The sequence below is a fragment of the Archocentrus centrarchus genome, chromosome 9 (genome assembly GCF_007364275.1).
Source record: "Archocentrus centrarchus isolate MPI-CPG fArcCen1 chromosome 9, fArcCen1, whole genome shotgun sequence".
Lineage (NCBI taxonomy): Eukaryota > Metazoa > Chordata > Actinopteri > Cichliformes > Cichlidae > Archocentrus > Archocentrus centrarchus.
This window is the reverse complement of record NC_044354.1, coordinates 24,498,243-24,518,090: the sequence shown is the minus strand read 5'-3', so window position 1 is coordinate 24,518,090 and position 19,848 is coordinate 24,498,243. Positions and strand designations below refer to the sequence as shown.

The window sequence follows — 19,848 nt, the reverse complement described above, 5'->3', positions numbered from 1 at the left end:
ATAGGACTTGAATCAAGCGCCACTGAACCTTGTGCTATAGCCTGGGCATTAAAACACATGCCAGTATGGTTTTCAGTCGCGCGCTATATTGTATTGAGAGGCCTAATCAGGGTTAATAAAATAAAAGCTGCGTGCTGAGTGGTTTTCCTATGGTCCTATCCAAACCGAGTCTGTATTTTAAGTAATTAAATCAAAATAAAGTTCTGAAACCGATACTTTTACTTTGAATCTAACGTTAACTAAACCGGAAACTCGATTGATCCCTTTTGCGGTGAGTTTGGCAGGTCTTGCTTTGTAAAGCGACCAATCACTACGAACCCATGAGTGTGTGCGCTCGTTTTGAGTATCTAAAACGCAGAGGCGGGCGGGATTATTGTCAACACACGGATAATGACCCGTCACGTAAGATTTCTTAGGCCTGTGAAACGACTGAAGACACAAATCGAGGTCACTCTGTGTGAGTACTTCCTTTTAGTTGCCAACAGCGAGTGTTGAGGGGCAGTGAGTACAACTAGCTGATATAACAGCAGTAAACAGCGTAGGAGAAAAACGATTAGTCAGATATCAGCAGTATACTGTCTCGCACACAACTAAGTTTGGGTAGGTAGCTAAAGTTTGTTGGGTCTGCGTCTTCGATACGTTGTTAACTACTATTATGCTAACGTTAGCTAGTTACGCACGGGTTAAGTTATGCTGGAACAACTAACCAAGTTACTCGATTTGGTCTGTGGATATGCTGCTGAGCTACTTCGTTGGTCTTTAGCAAATATTAATGGCCTGCGACAGTGCCAGCTGCTAGGGTTAACTGTGGAAAGTTGTTAGAACCTTCCAGCTTTGTAATATCAGGTGATTAATGTGGTCGGCTTTGTGAGCCATTAACTAGTATTGTGATATATGGCTGAGTTTACTACTCTTACTCAGTTGCTACCTTTGCACTCATTACAGTTAGCAGAGTGATAATAATGAGTGTATCCCCAGTCATTCTGAATGTGGGTCATAACATGGTCACTGTAGTTTAAACAGCATATACAAATACATTGTAATTACTGAAAAAGACTCGTGAAATATGATCAGCACAATCTATAGGGACCACATATACACTAGATGCTGTAGGATCACAGACAGAGAAGAAAACCTTTAGTTTTCTCAGTCTGGAAACAACGGATTCAGAATGTTTTCGGACTAGCAAAAATTTAGGAAGTATGTTAATTAAAAAACCGGAAGTATCACATTCATCCTGTTATACTGGAGGACTGTCAGTTTGCACATATTTTCAGGTTTATACAGAGATGTTTGGGTTAAAATCACAGACTGTGGTTTAAATAGTCACTTTGGCTTGAGATCCCAGTAGCAGAGCCAGACGGTTTTTTATACAGGTGGCATGTCTTGTTAATTTTTTCCCCAGCTTTGCAAATTGCTGTAGCCTAAATAGTGTATTTTCTGGTCACTCACCTTTGTCATTCTCACACTATGAGAGTCCTTGGTTTCATCAGGTCAGAGATCTTTTTCCTCATAGTCTGATAGTCCTTTAGGTGCTTTCATGCATCTTTCACTAAGGACAAACTTCCTTCCTTCCTTCCTTCTTAAAGCTCATATCATTGGAGTGCTGCAGTGATAGGTGTCCCTTCTGAAGGTTTCTTGCATCTCCACACAGGATTTCAATGGGAATGACCACTGGGTCACTTCTACTAAAATCCCTTCTCTTCCAATTGTTTGGGCCTGGGAGCCACCTCTATCAAGAGTCCTGGTTATTCCAAGCTTCTTTCATGTAAGAAGTATAGAGACCACTGTGCTCTGTACTCTGGGAGCCTTTGATGCAGCAAAATGTTTTGTAGCCTTGGCAATGCAGCACTGTTTCTGATCTCTGCAGGCACTTTCTCTGACCTCTTGGCATGGTTTTTGCTGTAACATGCGTTGTCAACTGTGAGACCCTATATAAGCAGGTGCCTTTCCAATCAAGGTTTAGAAACATCTCAAGGGAACATCAAAATCAATCGGAGGCACCTCACATGCCATAACAAAACATCTGAATCATTATGTAAATGTGATATTTCTGTCTTCTCCATGAATCTGTTTTTGCTATATTATCACAGGGTATGGGAATTAGATTAATATTTTTTTTTAAAAAGGGGGTGGGGTGGGGTGGGGTCAGACTATTTAGGCATAAGGCTGTGACATAAAATGTGATTTTGCTTCTTTTCTGCTGTCACCAGGTGACAACAAAACTACAATTTCATCTCCTTTGCTTTTCTGTTTTCTTGTCATTGTCAGATATGGCTAAGATTTGAAGTCAGATGTGGACCAAGTGAAAGCCCTGCCATCAGTCCCCAGCACATCCATGTGTATAATTTTCTTCAAGTTTGACCCCCGGCCTGCGTCCAAAAATGCCTACAGGTAGACCAGTTAAGCCTTGCATTAAATATTTACACAATGTGTTCAGCCAGGTACGAAAAGAAATCCCCCCGCCCTCCATAAAAAGCATCCTCAATTTCTATCTTGATAACACTTAACTGTCAAAGTGTAGCTCTCTAGTTATATTTGAGTTGAAAAACTATACAAGGACTTGTTCTTAACAAACCAGAGAGCTGCCTCAAAGCACATGACCATAGGTAATAAAGCAAAACAAAAATGGTTACATCAACAAACCGTCTTGAGGAACCGCACACTCTGAGGTAGCAGAGAAGAGTTTGAAGCAGCAAGTGGAGAAACACTGTGGTTATGTTAAGCTTATCGTTAACTCTGTGTGCTATATTGTAGGGGAAAAGTGATAAAATTGGTATAGAATTTCTTTTTCATGCAGATTTATTATGTTGTATTAGATGTATTACTGTTTATGCTGGTTTTTAATATTTTGCTTAGAATAGTAATATTTTGCTTCTCAAACTCCTCAAGTAACATGCAGTTACTAAACTCTTTTTTTTTAATTTATTTTTTTTAATGTTTTTTGACATTATTGTCAAAACTTCCCAAACTTGCATGTTTCCTAAAGCTTGGAAAGTTAGAAACATCTTTCCTACCATTTGTCCTGAAAGCGCTGGCTCTTTTTGCAACCTCTGTGTGCCCTACCCAGCAGTAAATATGAACTTCTTTTGGTGAGCAGCACAGATCGGTGCAGTACAGTCAGTCAGTGTGAGTTACAGCCTGATGGTATTTGGAGCCCCAGCTTATTATAATCCCCCAGAGCTTGAGAGCAAGCTCTCTGCCAGGCCATTGTCCATCTTTGTCCTTCCCTCTGGGAGTCTGACCCCGCCTAAGGAGATCACAGCAGAGGTGTGTTATGAGTACTGACTCAGACCTGAACCTGGGGAAAGGTGAAACGTTCTGTGTCCTGATGCAATAGCATGTCTGCTATTTATAGACTCTGCTAGCTGCAGGAGTAGTTTTCTTTGGCTGCAGCGAATGTGTAAATCAAAAGGAATATGCAGCACACTAAGATAAAATTGGATTGAAGGCAGAATTAAAGTTTCATTAGGTACAATTATTAAAGCACTCGCAGCACAAAATGACAGGAATGGATCTGCGGGAGTTAAATGGGTTAATATTTAGCACAAATGACTCGCTGATTACCCGCATGCTGAGATCTCTGTATTCAGAAACGCAATTTGTAGTCTACACTGTTTTTTTTTTTTTTTTTTTTTTGCTCCAGCTGCTCAGAATGAAAGCACTGCAGCAGTCCACCAAACAGCACTGCAGTATAATTTTGACCTGTATATATAATATCACTTCTTGTTAGGCTAGTCATTTAAACATAATATAAAAGCTTCACTTGCAGTCCCTTCAGCCAAAAAATGATGGTGATGTACTAAGTATAATGGCAGCCCTCCACAGAGCTTTTGTAATGGTGGGGATGAAATTGTTTATCCCATGTCATTCACAGCTATCTGCAAGTAAATTATAATACATGTAAACAAGTTGACACTGTGACTGAACACTAACTCAAAACGAAAGCAAATGAAACAATTGATCCTCTTGTGATACGGTCACTGTATGTGATGGCAGCATGCCAGTTAGATTGAGTATGGCAGTCCACCACTCTGACCCAGCCTAGGCTTGCATTATCCCTTGATGATGATAATAAAAGTCATGTGACTTTGGTGATTTCCTTCATCTTTCTAAACCTACCACGAGGTTAACGTTTACATGCCTCAATGTAAATTTAGCAAAGGCTCAGAAAATGTTAATATAGGAATCACATATGTTTGGCTATATAAATCACTGCATTTGTTGAATAGAAAGAAATCAGAGTCAAGTGTCAGTGAGCTTTGATAGCTATTTGCTTCCCACCATGCCTCCTGTATGATGCAGCTGGCTGACTCGTGCTGTGATCCGAGACGCTTGCACAGGATTTGCCCCTCAGGATCCAAAAGCAGATGCTCTCTTCCTGTGTAGCATCATTAGTGTTAGCTTTGTTTTCAGGAGCACTGGTAGCTCATAAAGCACCACGGGAACAGGTTGTCATTAGCCGTTGATACATGAAGGTTGACCCCTATTAGGTCAATTTGGCTTATTTGTTTGCTTTTAATATGATTCACGTTCCTATCTTGAAGGAATAATAGGAAAGCCGTTAGGTTTATTGAAAGAACATACAACAGCTGTGGATTTTGATGCATTTCACTGGCCTGTGTGGCTGCTCATTGTTTGAAATCATATGACAACAGCAGCTACCTCCAAACCTCTAAAGGTGAAGTTACAAAATTGATAAAAATTGGATTGTAGTGGGTTGCAAGTAGTTTAAACACTGTATTTACTGAAAATGGCACAAAAAAAGCTTTAGCTTATGTTCTAGTTGAGTCCATACGTCTTGGTTATGTAGTATTTAGTTATCTCTTTCTGTTTCCCCAGTCGTGTCGCTGTGCCGCTGTGGTCTCTCTGCGTCACGTCTCCGTGGTTGTCTGGTTTCCCTGTTTAGTTGTGTCTCTGTGTTAGTTCCTGTTTTATTGTGATAGTCTCATGTGCTTCCTCTTGACTTTTACCTTCCCTGTCTGATTTTCCTGATTTGTCGCAGCTCTGTTCCCGGGTGTTTCCAGTCTCCCTGATTACCTGGTGTGTATGTATTGTCTGAGTCTCCCTCTGTTTTTTTGTTACCTACCTCATGGTTGTGTGTTTCCCTGCTCCTGCCCTGCAATCATGTTTACTTTGTATTCTTTATTCTGTATTCTGCCTGACTCCTGCATTTGGGTCCACACTCTGCCTGCCACACAGCCCTACATGACAATATCAAAACTTCATTATGTGTGGTATGGTATGTATTTTTATGTGGTTTTTTTTTGTTTTTTTTTTAAGTCAGTGCCAGCAACACTTTCCAAAAAAAGTTGGGACAGTTTACAGCTGTGCTTAATTGGGTTTACTTATTTACTTGTCTGTCAGGGACCGTGAACAGAAACATTCGTCTGATAGGAGAAGAGATGCTTTGTAGCAGATTTAGCTACTAGCTCATTTCCATCTGCTGTCCCTGGGGAGGCAGATGGAATAGTAAATATGACATACAAATACATATACAAGCTACTAGATATAAAAAAGGATTATATGATCAAGCAAACATACTCAGACTAACAGCCCCATACCCTGCTCCCACCACACAAAGACATTTCAGTCGTGCATGTTTGGGGGTCACATAGGTGTACAGTCATGAAGAAGAAAAGTTGTTTGAGGACTATGCAGTCTAAGTACACCCCATAATTCAGTAGCTTGTAGAACCACTTTTAGCAGCAATAACTTGAAGTAATGATTTTCTGTATGGCTTCATCAGTCTCTCATACCACTGTAGAGGCATTTTGGGCCTCTCTTCTTTATAACATTGCTTTAGTTCATTGAGGTTTGCGGACATTCACAGCTCTTTTAAGGATCCACCTCAGCATTTCAATCAAGTTGAGGTCTGGACTTTGACTGGGTCACTGCAGCATCTTGATTCTTTTGTTTTTCAGATATTCTGTTGTAGCTTGTTGCTGTGCTTGGGGCCAAGCTTTATATGTTACACAGATGGCCTCACATTTGACTCTAGAATACTTTGGTGTACAGAGGAGTTCATGGTCGACTCAATGGCTGCAAGATGCCCAGGTCCTGTGGCTGCATAACAAGCCTAAATGATCACCCCTCCACCACCCTGCTTGAGATGTATGAGATGTTTGTGCTGTCAAACATGGCACTGTGCAATACAGCCAAACAGCTCAACTTTAGTCTCTTCTATCCAAAGAACATTGTTCCAGAAGTCTTGGGATTTCTTCAGATGCAGCTTTGGAAATCTAAGCTGTGCTGCCATGCTCTTTTTAAAGAGAACAGGTTTTCTTCTGACAACCCTTCCATGCAAGCCATACTCTGAGATGTAGCTCTTGAGTTTTTTGCGATTTCTCTGAGCATTGCACGGCCTGACTTTGGGATGCAAACTGCCAAAACTTGAGCTTTTATAGAGGTGTTCACACTCGCTGATGATCAATTAATCAAGCGGAGTGGTTATCAGCAACTGACTTCTACTTACCCTCTTAAATCCTATGTAGCAGTAGGGGTGTACTTTTGTTTATCTGTTCTTAGCGATACTATACACACCTTTTTAGCTGTGGAGTTGCTAATGAAAATGACATGAAACGGAGAGGTTACCTTTTTCATCGAGGAACAGAGGAATTGTTTCCTGTGTTTCATAACGTCTGAGTGGGAAAGATGAGCTGGATTGTTGGGTAATAGCTGCTGAGTGAGGGCATACTAACCCACTACACAAATGGCAGTAGTGACCTGTGAGTAAAGGCATGTAGAAACTAATAGCTGGTGTTGCATTAGATACAGGTCACGATGCAGTGTCTTGTTAATGGCTGTGAGCATAATGGCATCATTACTCTCTGATTTACTCTGAATAATAATAAACTGTAGGTCAGAGTTTAGTGCAGTGCTTAACTGACAGGCAGACTGTGTCAGACCTAAGAGTCCCATTGAAGGGGATTTATTGTAAATCAGATCACACTCTTGTTCAGGCTATTTGCTCTTGTTTGCAACAGTAAATGTTTGTCTCGTAGCCTTGCTTCGGCAATAAAAAACAAATTTTAAATGGAATAAAACATCTGCAGAGGTTATGTGCGTGTGGCAGATATAGCCAGCTTTGCAAAATGACTTTGAGATAAGATGATTTACCTGTAAAATGTTATTTCAAATTGTTTTAACCACTAATATTTTGCTTATCGCCACATTAAGTAGCTCTCTGACAGTGGTGGCCTTATCAACGCTTAAAATAAGCTATTTGATATTTACAGAGTGGAATATTTGTACCCTTGACTCTTTGTTTATATGGCTGTGCCAGTACTCAGATAATCTCATGCATATTTCTCCATAATCCAGCTTGGCCTATTTGAAATGTGTGGAAACTTTGAGCTCTTCACAGTGAAGTATGAACTAATTATAATATTTACAAAACAATAAAGTGAATATTGCCCCCAGTCAGTAGGATTAACAGTAAATATGTTTGCTTTTCCTGCTAATATTCTCTTTGACTGAGTGGGGGTAGCATGAGTTTAACTTATTACCATGTTACTAATAACTTAATATTATGATAAAAGTAAAATATGTCACGTTAGTCTTTTTTTTCAGTTGTTTCAGGTTGTTTTTAATTGTGTCAAAAACGAATGAAAGCAGGGAAATGAAACCAAAGACAATGGGGTCAGTCCATTTAAAAAAATTAAATAAATGAGTTCCTCCCACCTGACCCCTCAGAATCAGCTGTCTTTTTTGTACATTTAGCATATCTAATGAAAACTGTCCAAGTTAAAGGGCCTCAGAGTACACAGGGATTGATGCAAATTTACTTTTTCATTTCAAATGCGCAAGAATTTGGCTTCAGATTGTGACACTTGACTTGGTTGCAAAATATCTGTACTTAAGAAATCCTTCAACTCCACCCCATGTACTTCAAGGTCCTGTAAGTAGTATTAAGGTAAATTTTTGCATGGCTTAATTAAACATACCTGTTTTAGATGATCCAGTCATATCCCAAACCCCATGCTATATTGTGGAAAATATGTGTAATTGATATTACATGTAAAGCACGTGCGTGTAAGACAGGCAGTTGGACCGAGGTGCTGTATTACACCTACACTGCTACTACATTAGCGTCTCTAAACTTGGCTCATCAGCTCTTTCACCTCGTGTCTGTTCAGAATGGTTGCCTGTATTTCCTGACTATATTGGCTCGTTCTTTTTTCCTGTTACATTCTTTTTGATCCTCTCTGCTTCGGTCATCTTCAAAGGAACACCACGTCTTTGTAGCCTTGACCCTTTGTATCCTCTTCTCTGGCTCCTGCTCAATCAATTTAGAAAATGAGATGCTCAACTTGAATGCTTCTGGATGCATCTGAGGTCTTTACTGTGCTGTAAACCTGAAAGTTGCACTGTTGCAGTCTGACAGCTTTTTTTTTATTGACTGTGTGTCTAAATCACAAGGCTTACTATGCTCTTCATTGTAGACACTGTATGTATGTACTGTGACTAGTGGTCTGTGATGACTGATTACACTCCATTTACAAATCACAGTCAAGGGCTTACAGGACAACAGGGAACACAGTAGCATGTGTTGGTACCTTCATGTCAAGAACAAGTGAAGTAGACATACCAAATAATCCACAATAAATAATGGATCTTTTTTATGTCCTCAGGCTAATTTTGGCTGCAAACAGAGATGAGTTGTACAACAGGCCATCCAAAGCTGCAGACTTCTGGGGGCCCAACAATGAGATCCTCAGTGGTAAGCCTTTCCAAGTACATTTAAGAGCAGCAGTCAAGCTTAGCACCCAGCAGTTCACCACCCAGCAATTTTCCTTAAAAACATGAATTAGTGAACAACTTTTTCATGTTTTATGTAAGTGTATCTGTTAGAATTTCAAATATAACTCACTTATGTTGATTAATATATGGAAGGAGGGTTGGTTTTTTTTTTTTAGTACTGCTACTACACTTTAAAATCCATCACAGAACATCCCCACCCACAGTAAACTACATTTAATTGACTGATCTCCAGTGCACATTATGGCTAAGCAGAGAAAATCACTCTTTTGTTTTTCTGCTGAGGGAGGAAATGCAGTGATATCCTTGTTGTTTGTCAGTCTCCTCTCCCCTCTGTAATAGAGGGGTCAGAACTCCACTAGTGGGTTTTTAATTGATGGCTGTTTTTATGCAGTGTGACAGGAATAAATGGCTCTGCCTTATCTGCAGGGCTGGGGGACAGATCGGGTGGGCGTGGGGAGTAGCAGCAGGGCCCTGAAGGAGACGCAGCATGACGAGAAGGGAAGTAAGCTATTGCTCCCAGTGGAATCCAGCTAGCTTTCCATCCACCCTCAGAGGAATTAGAGCATTGGGCTCTCTAGGTCACTGTCAGTGTAAGTGGACCTGTCTTTATTGATCACCAGGAAGTGCAGCAAATTTGCAGGGCCCGGCATTCTTTGTGTCAAGTGAGGAAGAGGGATGTGGAAAGAAAACATTAATTTACTGAAGGACTGAATTAATTTAATTGCTGCCATCGCTCAATGGGATTTCATTCCAACTGGACGACATCTTAAGGGTTATATATGTTTTATGCTTTTAATATATGATTTTGATGTCAGTGACACTGAAAATAGTTTTTCTGTGTATGCGTATCTTAATGTAGGTTAGGTTTCTTACTGCCTTTCATGCTTGAGGAAGTGACATTTTGCCTTAATCTTTGCAGGCTTTGGGTGAACAAGACCTATTGTTGTATAAACATGCTGTTGATGGAGAAAGAGGTTACTTATGAGATTAAGGTCACTGTTCATTAATACTTAATTCACATGTTCATAAAGTGGAACTATTATGTTCATTTCCAGCTCCAGCTTTCTATTCTTGGACTCTCCTTGGGTAGCATTGCATGATGTCACGTTCAAACCTTTCCTTATTTGGCTTATACTGGCCCCTCAGTTAATCTGATGTATTAAACAAGCTGTCCCTTTAAGCCCCCCACCCCACCCCAAACCTGCTTTTTTTCTGATTGGCAGCTTCTTTCAAACAGAAGGTTTACACAGCAGATGGGTGGGGCTCAGAGCTGTGTGCCTAAGATGGCCATATTTAGGATATTCCTACTTTCTGACATCATTAATGATCATCGATGATTGGTGATGTCTTAATGACATAATTAAGATCCAAGAGTAGAAAAAACTGTCTGAAACACGAGTCACTATGTCCACACACATCATTATTTGAAACTCTGTAACAGTATATACAGTATACGACTTCAAATACGTATAAGCATAATAGGACCACTTTAAATAATATTTAATAATATGTTTAATTTAATAATGGAATATTTAAAAATATAGAAACTGCAAATTTCTATTAATAATTTATTATTCTATTTTAAAAACTGATTTATCGCTGTTTTTTTTTCTAAAATGTTGAATTCTTTGCTTTCACATTTTGCATTTTGCATGTTCAGCTTAACTTCCTGAATTTCTTTGGTTTGACTAAAACTAGCACTTAGACTTTTAAATTATTTACTATAACTATCAGTTAAACAGCGATGCCATGTGATTAGTGACAAATGATCTAAGTTGTTTCTAGAGTTAATCATTCATTACTCATCGTTTGTTCTCCTTAACGGAGACTTTTTAAAAAAACATTTTAATGCTTTTGTGTTTACCAGGCCTGGACCTGGAATGTGGCAAGGAAGGGGGGTCATGGCTGGGGATCAGTAAGAGAGGCAAGCTGGCCGCCATCACCAACTTCATGGAGGGACGTCCTAACCCTGATGCACAAGGAAGAGGTAAGCAGCCATGGAAACTTTCCAAATATGATCATAAATCTGGTTCTAAGGAATAAATATATAAACTATGTACGTATTTATTAGGTTTTCTTATTATTGGGTGCATAATTAAAGAAACATTTCTTTTTACTTTTTCTGATTTGCAGGATTTCTAGTGTCAAACTATTTAACGGATAAGGATCAGGATAGCTACTCCTACCTGAAGAAGGTGTCAACGGAAGGCCACCTGTACAATGGGTTTAACCTCGTCACAGCAGAGTTCAGGTGAGTAAAAGGTGTAGTGAAATCTACCTGTGTATGCTCCGTCCACTGATAAAGCTGATTCAAATATGTATGTCGGTGTTTACACAGAGATTTGAGTGAATGAATACAAGATGAAAAAAAGAAGAAAAAAATATGTAAAATAGCCACATAAGCTGTATTATGTAAAAACAAGTTTTTCATCATTTTGTGCCTTCTTATACTCTACACACTCAAGAAGTCTTTTTTTTTTTTAGAAACCGGGCTTTAACTCTCTTCCTCTGAATTTTGGCCTTACCTTGGAAAGAAAACCACAAAAGCAACATCTTCATCTCTGGAGTGCCAGGCAGGCAGAACAGAAAAGATACTGAGCTACGAACGAGCCGGCATTAAAATTCCAAAGGAACACCTGTTCATATTTCAGGGTTATAAACAAAGAAACTCTAGACAGCATAAAAAATAACGAAGGCTTTTTCTTTTCTTTTTTTTTCCTCCCCTTATGTGCTTCACAAGCCTGGCTTGATTGAATTTGGTGAAGAACAGGGAGAGAAAAAAAAAAGAGAAAACAGGCTCAGTACAGACTCCAATAGCTGTCAGGGTGTCGGCCCATGTAGACAGTTGCAGTGCAGTGAAGCCACACCGTTGTCTTAGGGAGGTGGAGCATAGCATAGGTGAAGTTAAAGCAATATTACCCCCAAATGACAACAATGTGTTTCCTATGAAGTGTTGATGCTGTGCTGGTGATGATAGGAGAGCTAGTCCTGCCAGTAGCACAGCCAGCTCTCCTGCTGATAGCATTACAGCTGCACCTGCCCCCCACCCCAAAAAAAGGGGAGGGGGGCACAACACACTGCTAAAAAGTTGTACCTCTGTTGGAGAAAAGTGATTTTTTTCTTTTAAACTTGCAATTTGTGGTGGCGCTTATAACTGTATAGGACTTATAGGAGGTAACTATTGAACTGACCCATTATTAAAATAGCATAACACTGGTAACACACACTGGCACCACAATGCACTGGATACAGAATATAATTCCTGCATTTTCCCTTTGCAGGGGTCTTTCTTTTGCAGTTAGCCATATAACTTGATGTATTTTAGATGATTGCAGAATACTGAGTATCACTATATCTCAGTGCCATCAAGGTATTGGCAGCGTATCATGAAAGCATCATATCATGAGCTACTATGTGATTTCCACCCTGCTGAGCTTATAAAATTGGCCAAGCACAACAGGGGTTAGATTTATGCTGTTACTAGAATGATCATGGTTTGTCTAACATAAGGCTGTCTCAAATAGATTTAGTTTGTTGAAATTAAAAACACTTTTGTTTATATTACAATTAGCATCCAGCATAACTGTTCTCCCAGAAAGTACTTCAGTGTGACGTGGCCTGACACTTTGGACGGCACCCTGGTTCATTTTAAGTGTAGTTAGCTGAATTTTTTTTTTTTTTTTTGGGCCTCTTGTGCTATAAATTTTCACACCCTTCTTTAATATTTTGGGTCTAAAGGAACAGACTAACTAATCCTTGCAGACTTTGTGGCTCAAAATGGTAAGAAAGCCACAGATGTTGAGAATATAGTCATGTGGAATTCCAAACAAACGTGCATTTTTAAAAGAAAATATCAAAATAACTACTTGGAGCTTTATTTCTGAAGTTTTGGTATTATCTGTGCTGTTGAAAGTGTTTTGATTTTCCTCCTTTTTTTTTTTTTTAGCCTAGGGGAAAACATATAATATTATCTAGACTGCTTAGCTGCTATTTTTGATCAGATCAGAATATGCAGATGTGCCTGTTACAACCGGGGGCAGCAGTTGCACATGTACAACTCTGGAGGAATTCTTCTTTTCATTACATAAAAGATACCACTACACATTCAAGAGAGAGCAGCAGACTAAAGACACTGCATGTTTATGATGTGATAATGCTTCATGTCTGCTTTGACTGGGCTAAAAACTGCCAGCAGAGCCTTATTATGTCAAAATATGCCATGCCCCCCCTCCCCTCCCCAGATGACTGTCTGCAGATAGAGATGATAACCAGTGACAAAAAGCAAGCTTCAACTTTTTTAGTAAGCACCATTATTACCAGCCTGTTTGTTTTCTACTGCAGTGTGTCCGGCTGCCCTGAAGAAAATAAGGCATTTGGTTTCTTTCCGAATCAATAACTGCATCTGGTGGATAGAGAGTAGCTTTACATTACAATTAGAGGTTTTGGGTTTCATCTGGAAGCAGAGACATGATTTATGATGAGATGGCTGGTGGCAGCGGGGTCGAGATGTGCCACCATCTTTGTCTATCTCTTCACCCTCATTGTCATGCATATGAGAGAAAGATTGTACACTTAACGTGCAAATTATGTGATAATTTATATGTTGCTCCTTGTTAATTGAGAAGCCTCACCGGGTAATATTCTTTAACCATGTTGGATTGTGCATAAGTAATTTGGTCAGCGGCAGCCTTGCATTTAAAGAAGAGTCTACTGGGCCTTCCAGTTGTGGAGCTATGGCCATATATATATATTTAAATTTTAATCTGGCTCAGATATTCTCAGCTTGATGCTCTCGAGGCTCCATATCCAACACTTCATCTGACTTGTCTTTAGCTTTGGTTTTTGATCCCACTTTAAGTCGCTCTTGCTTTAAAGTCAATGCCCAGAGATTATCCATTTTAATGAATATCTGCTCTGATGTTTGCCTGCAAAGAAATGCCTGCCTAATGCACTTTCAGTTTGGCTGTTTTATAAAAACAACTTTAGAAAGTGGTTCGATCTTATTGCCTCAAACCATGTGTTGTAATTCTTGGCAGAAACTTGTTGAGGCTGAAAAAGAAACACAGCGGGGCAGCAGATACGCGCATTCCACAGTATTAGGGGCGGATGAACTCTCAACATTTTAAAGAAACTGCACTGTGAGAATTTGTTTTTCTTCTCTCCAAAGTGCTTGTAACATCACCTTTGGGGAAATCATACTGTGTTTCAGAAGAACAGAACATGAGATTCTCCTGAGTGGATTATAGTAAATAGCACCGCATGATTCACAGAGGGAAACCAGATGTCTAAAAATTGTCACAGAAATTTAAATAAATGTTCATTTTGAGTCTTAGAGTGGATGTATAAACAGCTTTTTTTTTTTTTTTGTATCAGACAGAAGGTCTGGATTAGAATACATCATGAGACCAATATAAATATTTGAACCAAGTTTCATGGCAGTCAGTACAATAGTTGTGAAGATGTTTTACTGAGAACCACAGCTGTCATGTACCTCTTTGCAACCAACACAGTGCCATCACACTAACTAGAACTAGTTCAAGGCACCATGCTGGCAATGTCGGGCCCAAAGTTGGAATCACTGATGCCAGGGGCTGGGGGAGGTGTAGGAAGACATTTACAGATGATTGGCAGATAAATCCCAAAGATTCTGTCCGCCATGACTTTTTTCCTTCACTAGCATATACTCTATCACCTTAATAGACACGGTCACATGATCCAATAAACAGTCTTGTTGCCTCTGATTCAAATCCAACATTATTTTCTCCCAGAAGGGGCATTTGCTTTCCAAGGGACACCTGAACTTGCCATGTCACATCATTTGAGAAACGATGCTCTAGAGCAGTGGTTCCCAAAGACAAGAGTGCTTCAGCCCACTTAAAAACCAGAAAATCCCATGCCCCATGCAACTACAGTACAGCTAGTGATGCTCTGCAGCCTCAATATAGATGACTTGTCATTAGAGCATCTCTCAGCCTGCATACTGATTACCTCTCTGACTGAGATCTGAAAAAGCCTGTTTTTGACTCTTCTCTCTTTGTTCTCTCTCTGCCCAATGGTCCCGACGTCCCGCCGTTCCCTCATCTCAGCCCCAAATCAGCCCGCTGCACACCTGATGGGATTTTCAATATTTTAGCCAGTTTCAAACAGCACATTTAGAACTATCTCTCTACAAATCTTCCACCTGCTGCCACCATGGTCGATTTGATGCATATCACACGCAAAGTGTGTAGAAAGACCCAGGCCTTTGAGGTATTGTTGAGTTCAGACTTCAGTACTGAGATAAAATAATAGTTCAGACATTTTGTTTTTGCGCAGCAGCCAAATAAAGGCTTCTCCCTCAGGTTACAGTGCCATCTGGTTCTCATTGACTGGCTACTGTGTACATGCTTGGATGAGTGGTGACTGCGTTCACCTTGAATGAACATTGGCCAGTACTGCTGTGTTTATAGCTGTTGGTTCAAGAAACAATGCTCAGATCTTTTTCTTTTTTTTTTAATCAGAGAGAATAATGTCAGCTACAAAACACACGCACACACACAAAATGATAAAAGGTTAAAATACAGTGTCAGACCTTCTCTTACATCATTATGTTTATGTAACTGGGCTGACATAATAGGTAAGGATCTTCATTACCTTCATCATATTAAACTGAGGTATTAGAGAATTTTATCAAGTCATGATGAGGTCTGTCTTTGAGAAGAAAATGAAAAGTCTATCCTCAAATCTTCGCTCACGTGTAGGAGGAACATACAGTATGAACAGTTTCAGTTGTGTGATTTTTGAGCACAGTGTCATCAAAAATGGACATTTAGAGATTGGAAAAATAAACCCTGTTCGGATAGATCTTGATTTCTACTGAGGCTCACAGTGTGAAGGGTCAGAATTTGGTGTCAGAAAGAAAAAAATTAAAAATAACTCTGAACCCACCTGTCAGCATGTCAGGTCTCTGGGAGGGGGTGGGGGGGTGGGGTTCTTAAACGTTTTCCTGGCATGTCCCACATTTTAAGCACTTTTTTTTTTAATCAATTATTAACAATAAAAAGGACCTAAATTGAGAAGTTAATGTCAGTCTGTTAGCATCAGCAAGCTCCTGTTTATTTTTCCCCTGGGGAAAATAATTCATTGAGCTTTGTTGGACTCCATAAAAGCCAAAAGCTTCAGAGAAATGAAGCTGAGAAAAATGTAATCAAATCAATTCAAATATTTAGCGTTTTTGCTGAGAAACCAAGTGGGCTTATTTGATTGTTAGAATAGTTGCAAGATAATATTCTTTTAATTTACTTATTTGTTAACAGACACATCTGAACGCAGACATGAAATCTTTGGTAAATATTTTCTGCTTGTGTGTGCTAGTGGGACTGACCAACGGCTGTCTGATATGATTTTTGGCTTTTAAAGCTATTTAGTAAACGTAGTTACAGAGTAAAAGCCCAGCAGCATATTCTGCCCTTGTCTTGCCAGCTCTCGACTGGGAAACTTTCCAAGTTAGATGTTGAAACAGTGTTGCACCACATTTGAGATTGACTGATGCCACTGGTATGGCTGTCATAAAACTGACATCAAAAAAATGAATTCCACTGCTGGTTCAAAGGCTTCGGTCATAATTTATTATTCACTCTCCTGTACCAAAGCCATGACAGATGCCCTTGATGTCGGATAGATTTTTTAGACTGAATAAATTCCCTCTAACTGAGGACTTTGCAAGGAGATCTAACACCGTAACTAAATGGCTTTTGTGGTAGTCAAGGGTGTTTGCAGCATTAATTTGTGCTTTGAAGCCTTAATTTCACCCAGTTGTTCCGTCTGGATAACATTTGAAATGTTCAAGTGCGGTATTATATTATATTATATTTTAATGTAATAGTATGCTCCAATTTGAATTGCCTCCACCAATAAAACAGCCTTCTTAAGTCCTATTTTCCAGAGAAAACACGTCATTACAGAGTACTATATGGTGCACTTTTGTTATTCTCTTTCACTCTCAGCACTCATTTTCCCTGAGAGGCGCCCCTTTGAACTTTATCTTTGCTCTATTTCTGTTTATTTCAAAGGCATGGAAGTCTTCTGACTCCTGACACAGCAGTCATAATTAGACATAAACAAGTTTGATTATCACAAAATGCAATGTCTAATTTTCCGTCTTACTGTGTCCTCTCTAGAGCTAAACAAGACATTGTGTGTTACTATGGAAACAGAGGCAGCCCTGAACCCATCCATCTAAATCCAGGTCTGTGTTTTTAGTATGGTTGCTGTAGAAACCTTTCATACCGCTCGTCCTGGCCCGTGGCCTGCTCATGTCACTCTGACATTTCTACAGTAATATTGCTCTCAGATCGAAGAACGCACCAGAAGGACACCAGCAGAGCTTCCTAATGTATATATTTGTCTGTATTTGTCCCCCGTCAGCAGGAATCTACGGCTTGAGTAATTCACTACTGGATACTCCGTGGAAGAAACTGTTGCAAGGCAAGCAACACTTCAGCAGTGTCATCAGTGACCAGACGCTCTCCTGTGATGGACTGGTGCAAGAGCTGCTCCGCGTCCTTAATAATGAGGAACTGTGAGTGGATAATACCCACTTAAATCTCCCCTAACTGCAGATTGGTGCACCATAACAATACAGTCCATTTTAAATTGTGTGTATATACGAGATGCCGTTGAAAAAGCCTGGTACTCCACCCATAAATATCAAAAACCACACCCGATTTAAATTGGTTTGATTTCCCCTTGCTCTCCTGCATCCTTTCCTTGTGCATCTTTGGATGGATTCCAGCAGCGCTGCGATTTGTAGATCACTCTGTGGAAACTTCTCAATTTGATTCTGTTAATTTCCACAATGTATATGCGTGTTTCAGCTTACGTTTTATTTAAAGCACATGCTTAGTTTTAGTTTTTGTTTTATTATTACGCTGTTGGTTACAGTTTTTCATTTTACGATAAATGGGGGTAATTTTGGCCCACTCCTCTTTACAGAAACCTTAGCAGAAAAACAGCCCCAGAGCATAATGCTTCCACCTCCCTGCTTGACTGTGGGGATGGTGTTCTTTGGGTCATACTTAGTGTTTCTCTTTCTGTCAGCCACTGTTCATTTCTTTGTAAGTGATCAAACTTACAAATTCAGCAGGGGATCAAATAAGTTGGATATTATTATTTATATTACTATTTTAGTTAACTAAAAGGTTTTCATACCCAGTTTTAGTTTTTAATTTAGTTTAATATACTTTAACATCCTTGCACAGCCTTGAAGACGGCAAATGAATGTCCTATTTCATTAAGGGTTGCTATGAGGAGATCCAGCACATATAGTAGTTAGAATGGGACTTCCAGGGAGCGATCGACAGTCTGTGCATCAGGTATAATGTGAGTTAAGAGACACCCATGCACTTAAAACTAACTAATGGGTGGATTTTATGGATTGCTCATGGATTTGCTTCAGCAATGACAAATAATAAAAAATAATGGTGCATGTACAGTTATATCCTGAAAAGTGATATGCTTTCTAAAACTGTCTGTCTGGACTTTTTGTTTGTTTTGGGTTTTTTTTTTTTATCAGGAACACACCTGATCCAATTCAGGAGACTCAGGGTGATGGTTACAGCAAGTACATGATCCAGGCTCTGTCGGCCGTATGTGTTCGCTCCCCTTATTATGGAACAAGGTCAGTGTCTTCCACCCACACCACATATCATTCCTCTATTCTTTGTGTGTTCACCTGTGGTGACTGACACTGCGGTGCTAGACAGCTGGATCACAGAACAGTGAACTCTGTGTAATCAATCCTCCACAACAATGAAACAGTGGATTATTGGCCAAAAGCTCAGAGGGTTAAACTTTCCTAAAGCCATCAAAACATTTAGCAGGGTAGTGGCAAACAGTGCCTGAAAAGTGACTTCTCATCACCTCTGTCATTCATATTAAATATTAATTTTAGAATTTTTGTGTTTTTTTTTTTCCTCTCTATACTCTCTATACCCATTCAGGACCAATACGATAATCCTGATAGATGCAGAAGGGAACGTGACCTTCACAGAGCGCACCATGCTTAACTGCGACACGAGCAAGTGGAGCACCAGTTCTTTCCAGTTCAAACTGCAGGAGTGAAGACGCAATGGAGGAAACCTACTCTGTGCCTTTCTGCATCACCTTTCCTTCCACCACCTCTTGCCCTGCCGCCTCCTTCAGTCGAACCTCGCCACACCAGTCATGTGAACGTGAAGACTCATCAGCACTTTTTTAATTCAGCTAGTCACTAGCTGCCTCATTAACATCACTGAAATATATTTCTTACTTTCGATTTAAGTTAAAGATGTATGCTAATTTAAAAAGATTGCCAAAGGACATTTATAGTTTTGTAGAGGAAAATATTTTACCTACATGTTACAAAACGTCTAAAAAATTACAGAGTGCTTGTAATCTGGTAACAAGATTGGTGTGATGCCATTTTCTCTCATGAACTCTAGACATTGTTGGCCTTTCTTACATGTAGCAAACAGCAACAGAAGATCTGTGTCAGGCACATTCTGAATACTACTAAATCAATTTAATGTGCAGCACGACTGATTCTGACATGAGTGTTCTTGAATGCAGCTCCCCTGGATAATGTGTTGAAAAGCTCAGCTGCAGTGCATCAAAACATGCTCTTTGGGGTCTGATTAAACCTTCCATCCATGATATACATTTTATGCACAATTTCCAGGGTGTGGGTTAAAATAGCATCCTATGAAAAACCATAGGGTCACACTTTTCTTTTCTTTTCTTTTCTTTTTTTTTAGAGAAGGTGATTTAAGTTCACATGACTCATCATGAGGGTTATTGGCTACTTTGTAAGTTTGTGATTACCCTGTCATTGGTGTTAAGGGAATTATGCATCAGTCCTGCACAGCATCATGTGGTTTCAATGCACTGTTGCACTGAATGCACTGGATTTCTGACTTCTTCCATTGTGGAATATTGCATTTTACAACAGCTTGACAATAAATAGTTTATCCAAACACTCACATTTGGATTGTTACATTACACAACTGTATGCAACTGTTTTCAAACACTGACCCCTGCTGTCTGGGTGGAATATTGCACCCTTCGGGA

General features: G+C 39.6%; 1 protein-coding gene across 3 annotated transcripts; it reads left to right on the top strand.

Annotated features, from left to right (window-relative positions):
* Positions 1-445: 445 nt before the first annotated feature.
* Positions 446-19,760, top strand: tango2 (transport and golgi organization 2 homolog (Drosophila)). 3 transcript variants are annotated; one of them, XM_030738207.1, is made up of 9 exons: positions 446-600; positions 2,272-2,394; positions 8,634-8,722; positions 10,631-10,750; positions 10,897-11,014; positions 16,923-16,990; positions 17,173-17,323; positions 18,317-18,421; positions 18,744-19,760. In XM_030738207.1, the coding sequence occupies exons 2-9, from the start codon at positions 2,339-2,341 to the stop codon at positions 18,862-18,864; spliced, it is 828 nt and encodes a 275-aa protein (XP_030594067.1). In that variant the 5' UTR covers positions 446-600; positions 2,272-2,338; the 3' UTR covers positions 18,865-19,760. The 3 variants fall into 3 exon arrangements, with proteins under 3 accessions (XP_030594067.1, XP_030594066.1, XP_030594068.1); XM_030738206.1 differs by having other exon boundaries at positions 17,170-17,323; XM_030738208.1 differs by lacking the exon at positions 446-600 and adding an exon at positions 9,190-9,353 and having other exon boundaries at positions 2,344-2,394; positions 17,170-17,323.
* Positions 19,761-19,848: the final 88 nt, after the last annotated feature.

Excerpts from the sequence above, each read along its gene's own strand:
- tango2 (XM_030738206.1), top strand. The coding sequence starts at position 2,339 with ATGTGTATAATTTTCTTCAAGTTTGACCCCCGGCCTGCGTCCAAAAAT. Across the intron at positions 10,751-10,896 it reads CCCTGATGCACAAGGAAGAG|GATTTCTAGTGTCAAACTAT; the intron begins GTAAGCAGCCAT and ends TCTGATTTGCAG. Across the intron at positions 11,015-16,922 it reads CTCGTCACAGCAGAGTTCAG|AGCTAAACAAGACATTGTGT; the intron begins GTGAGTAAAAGG and ends TGTCCTCTCTAG.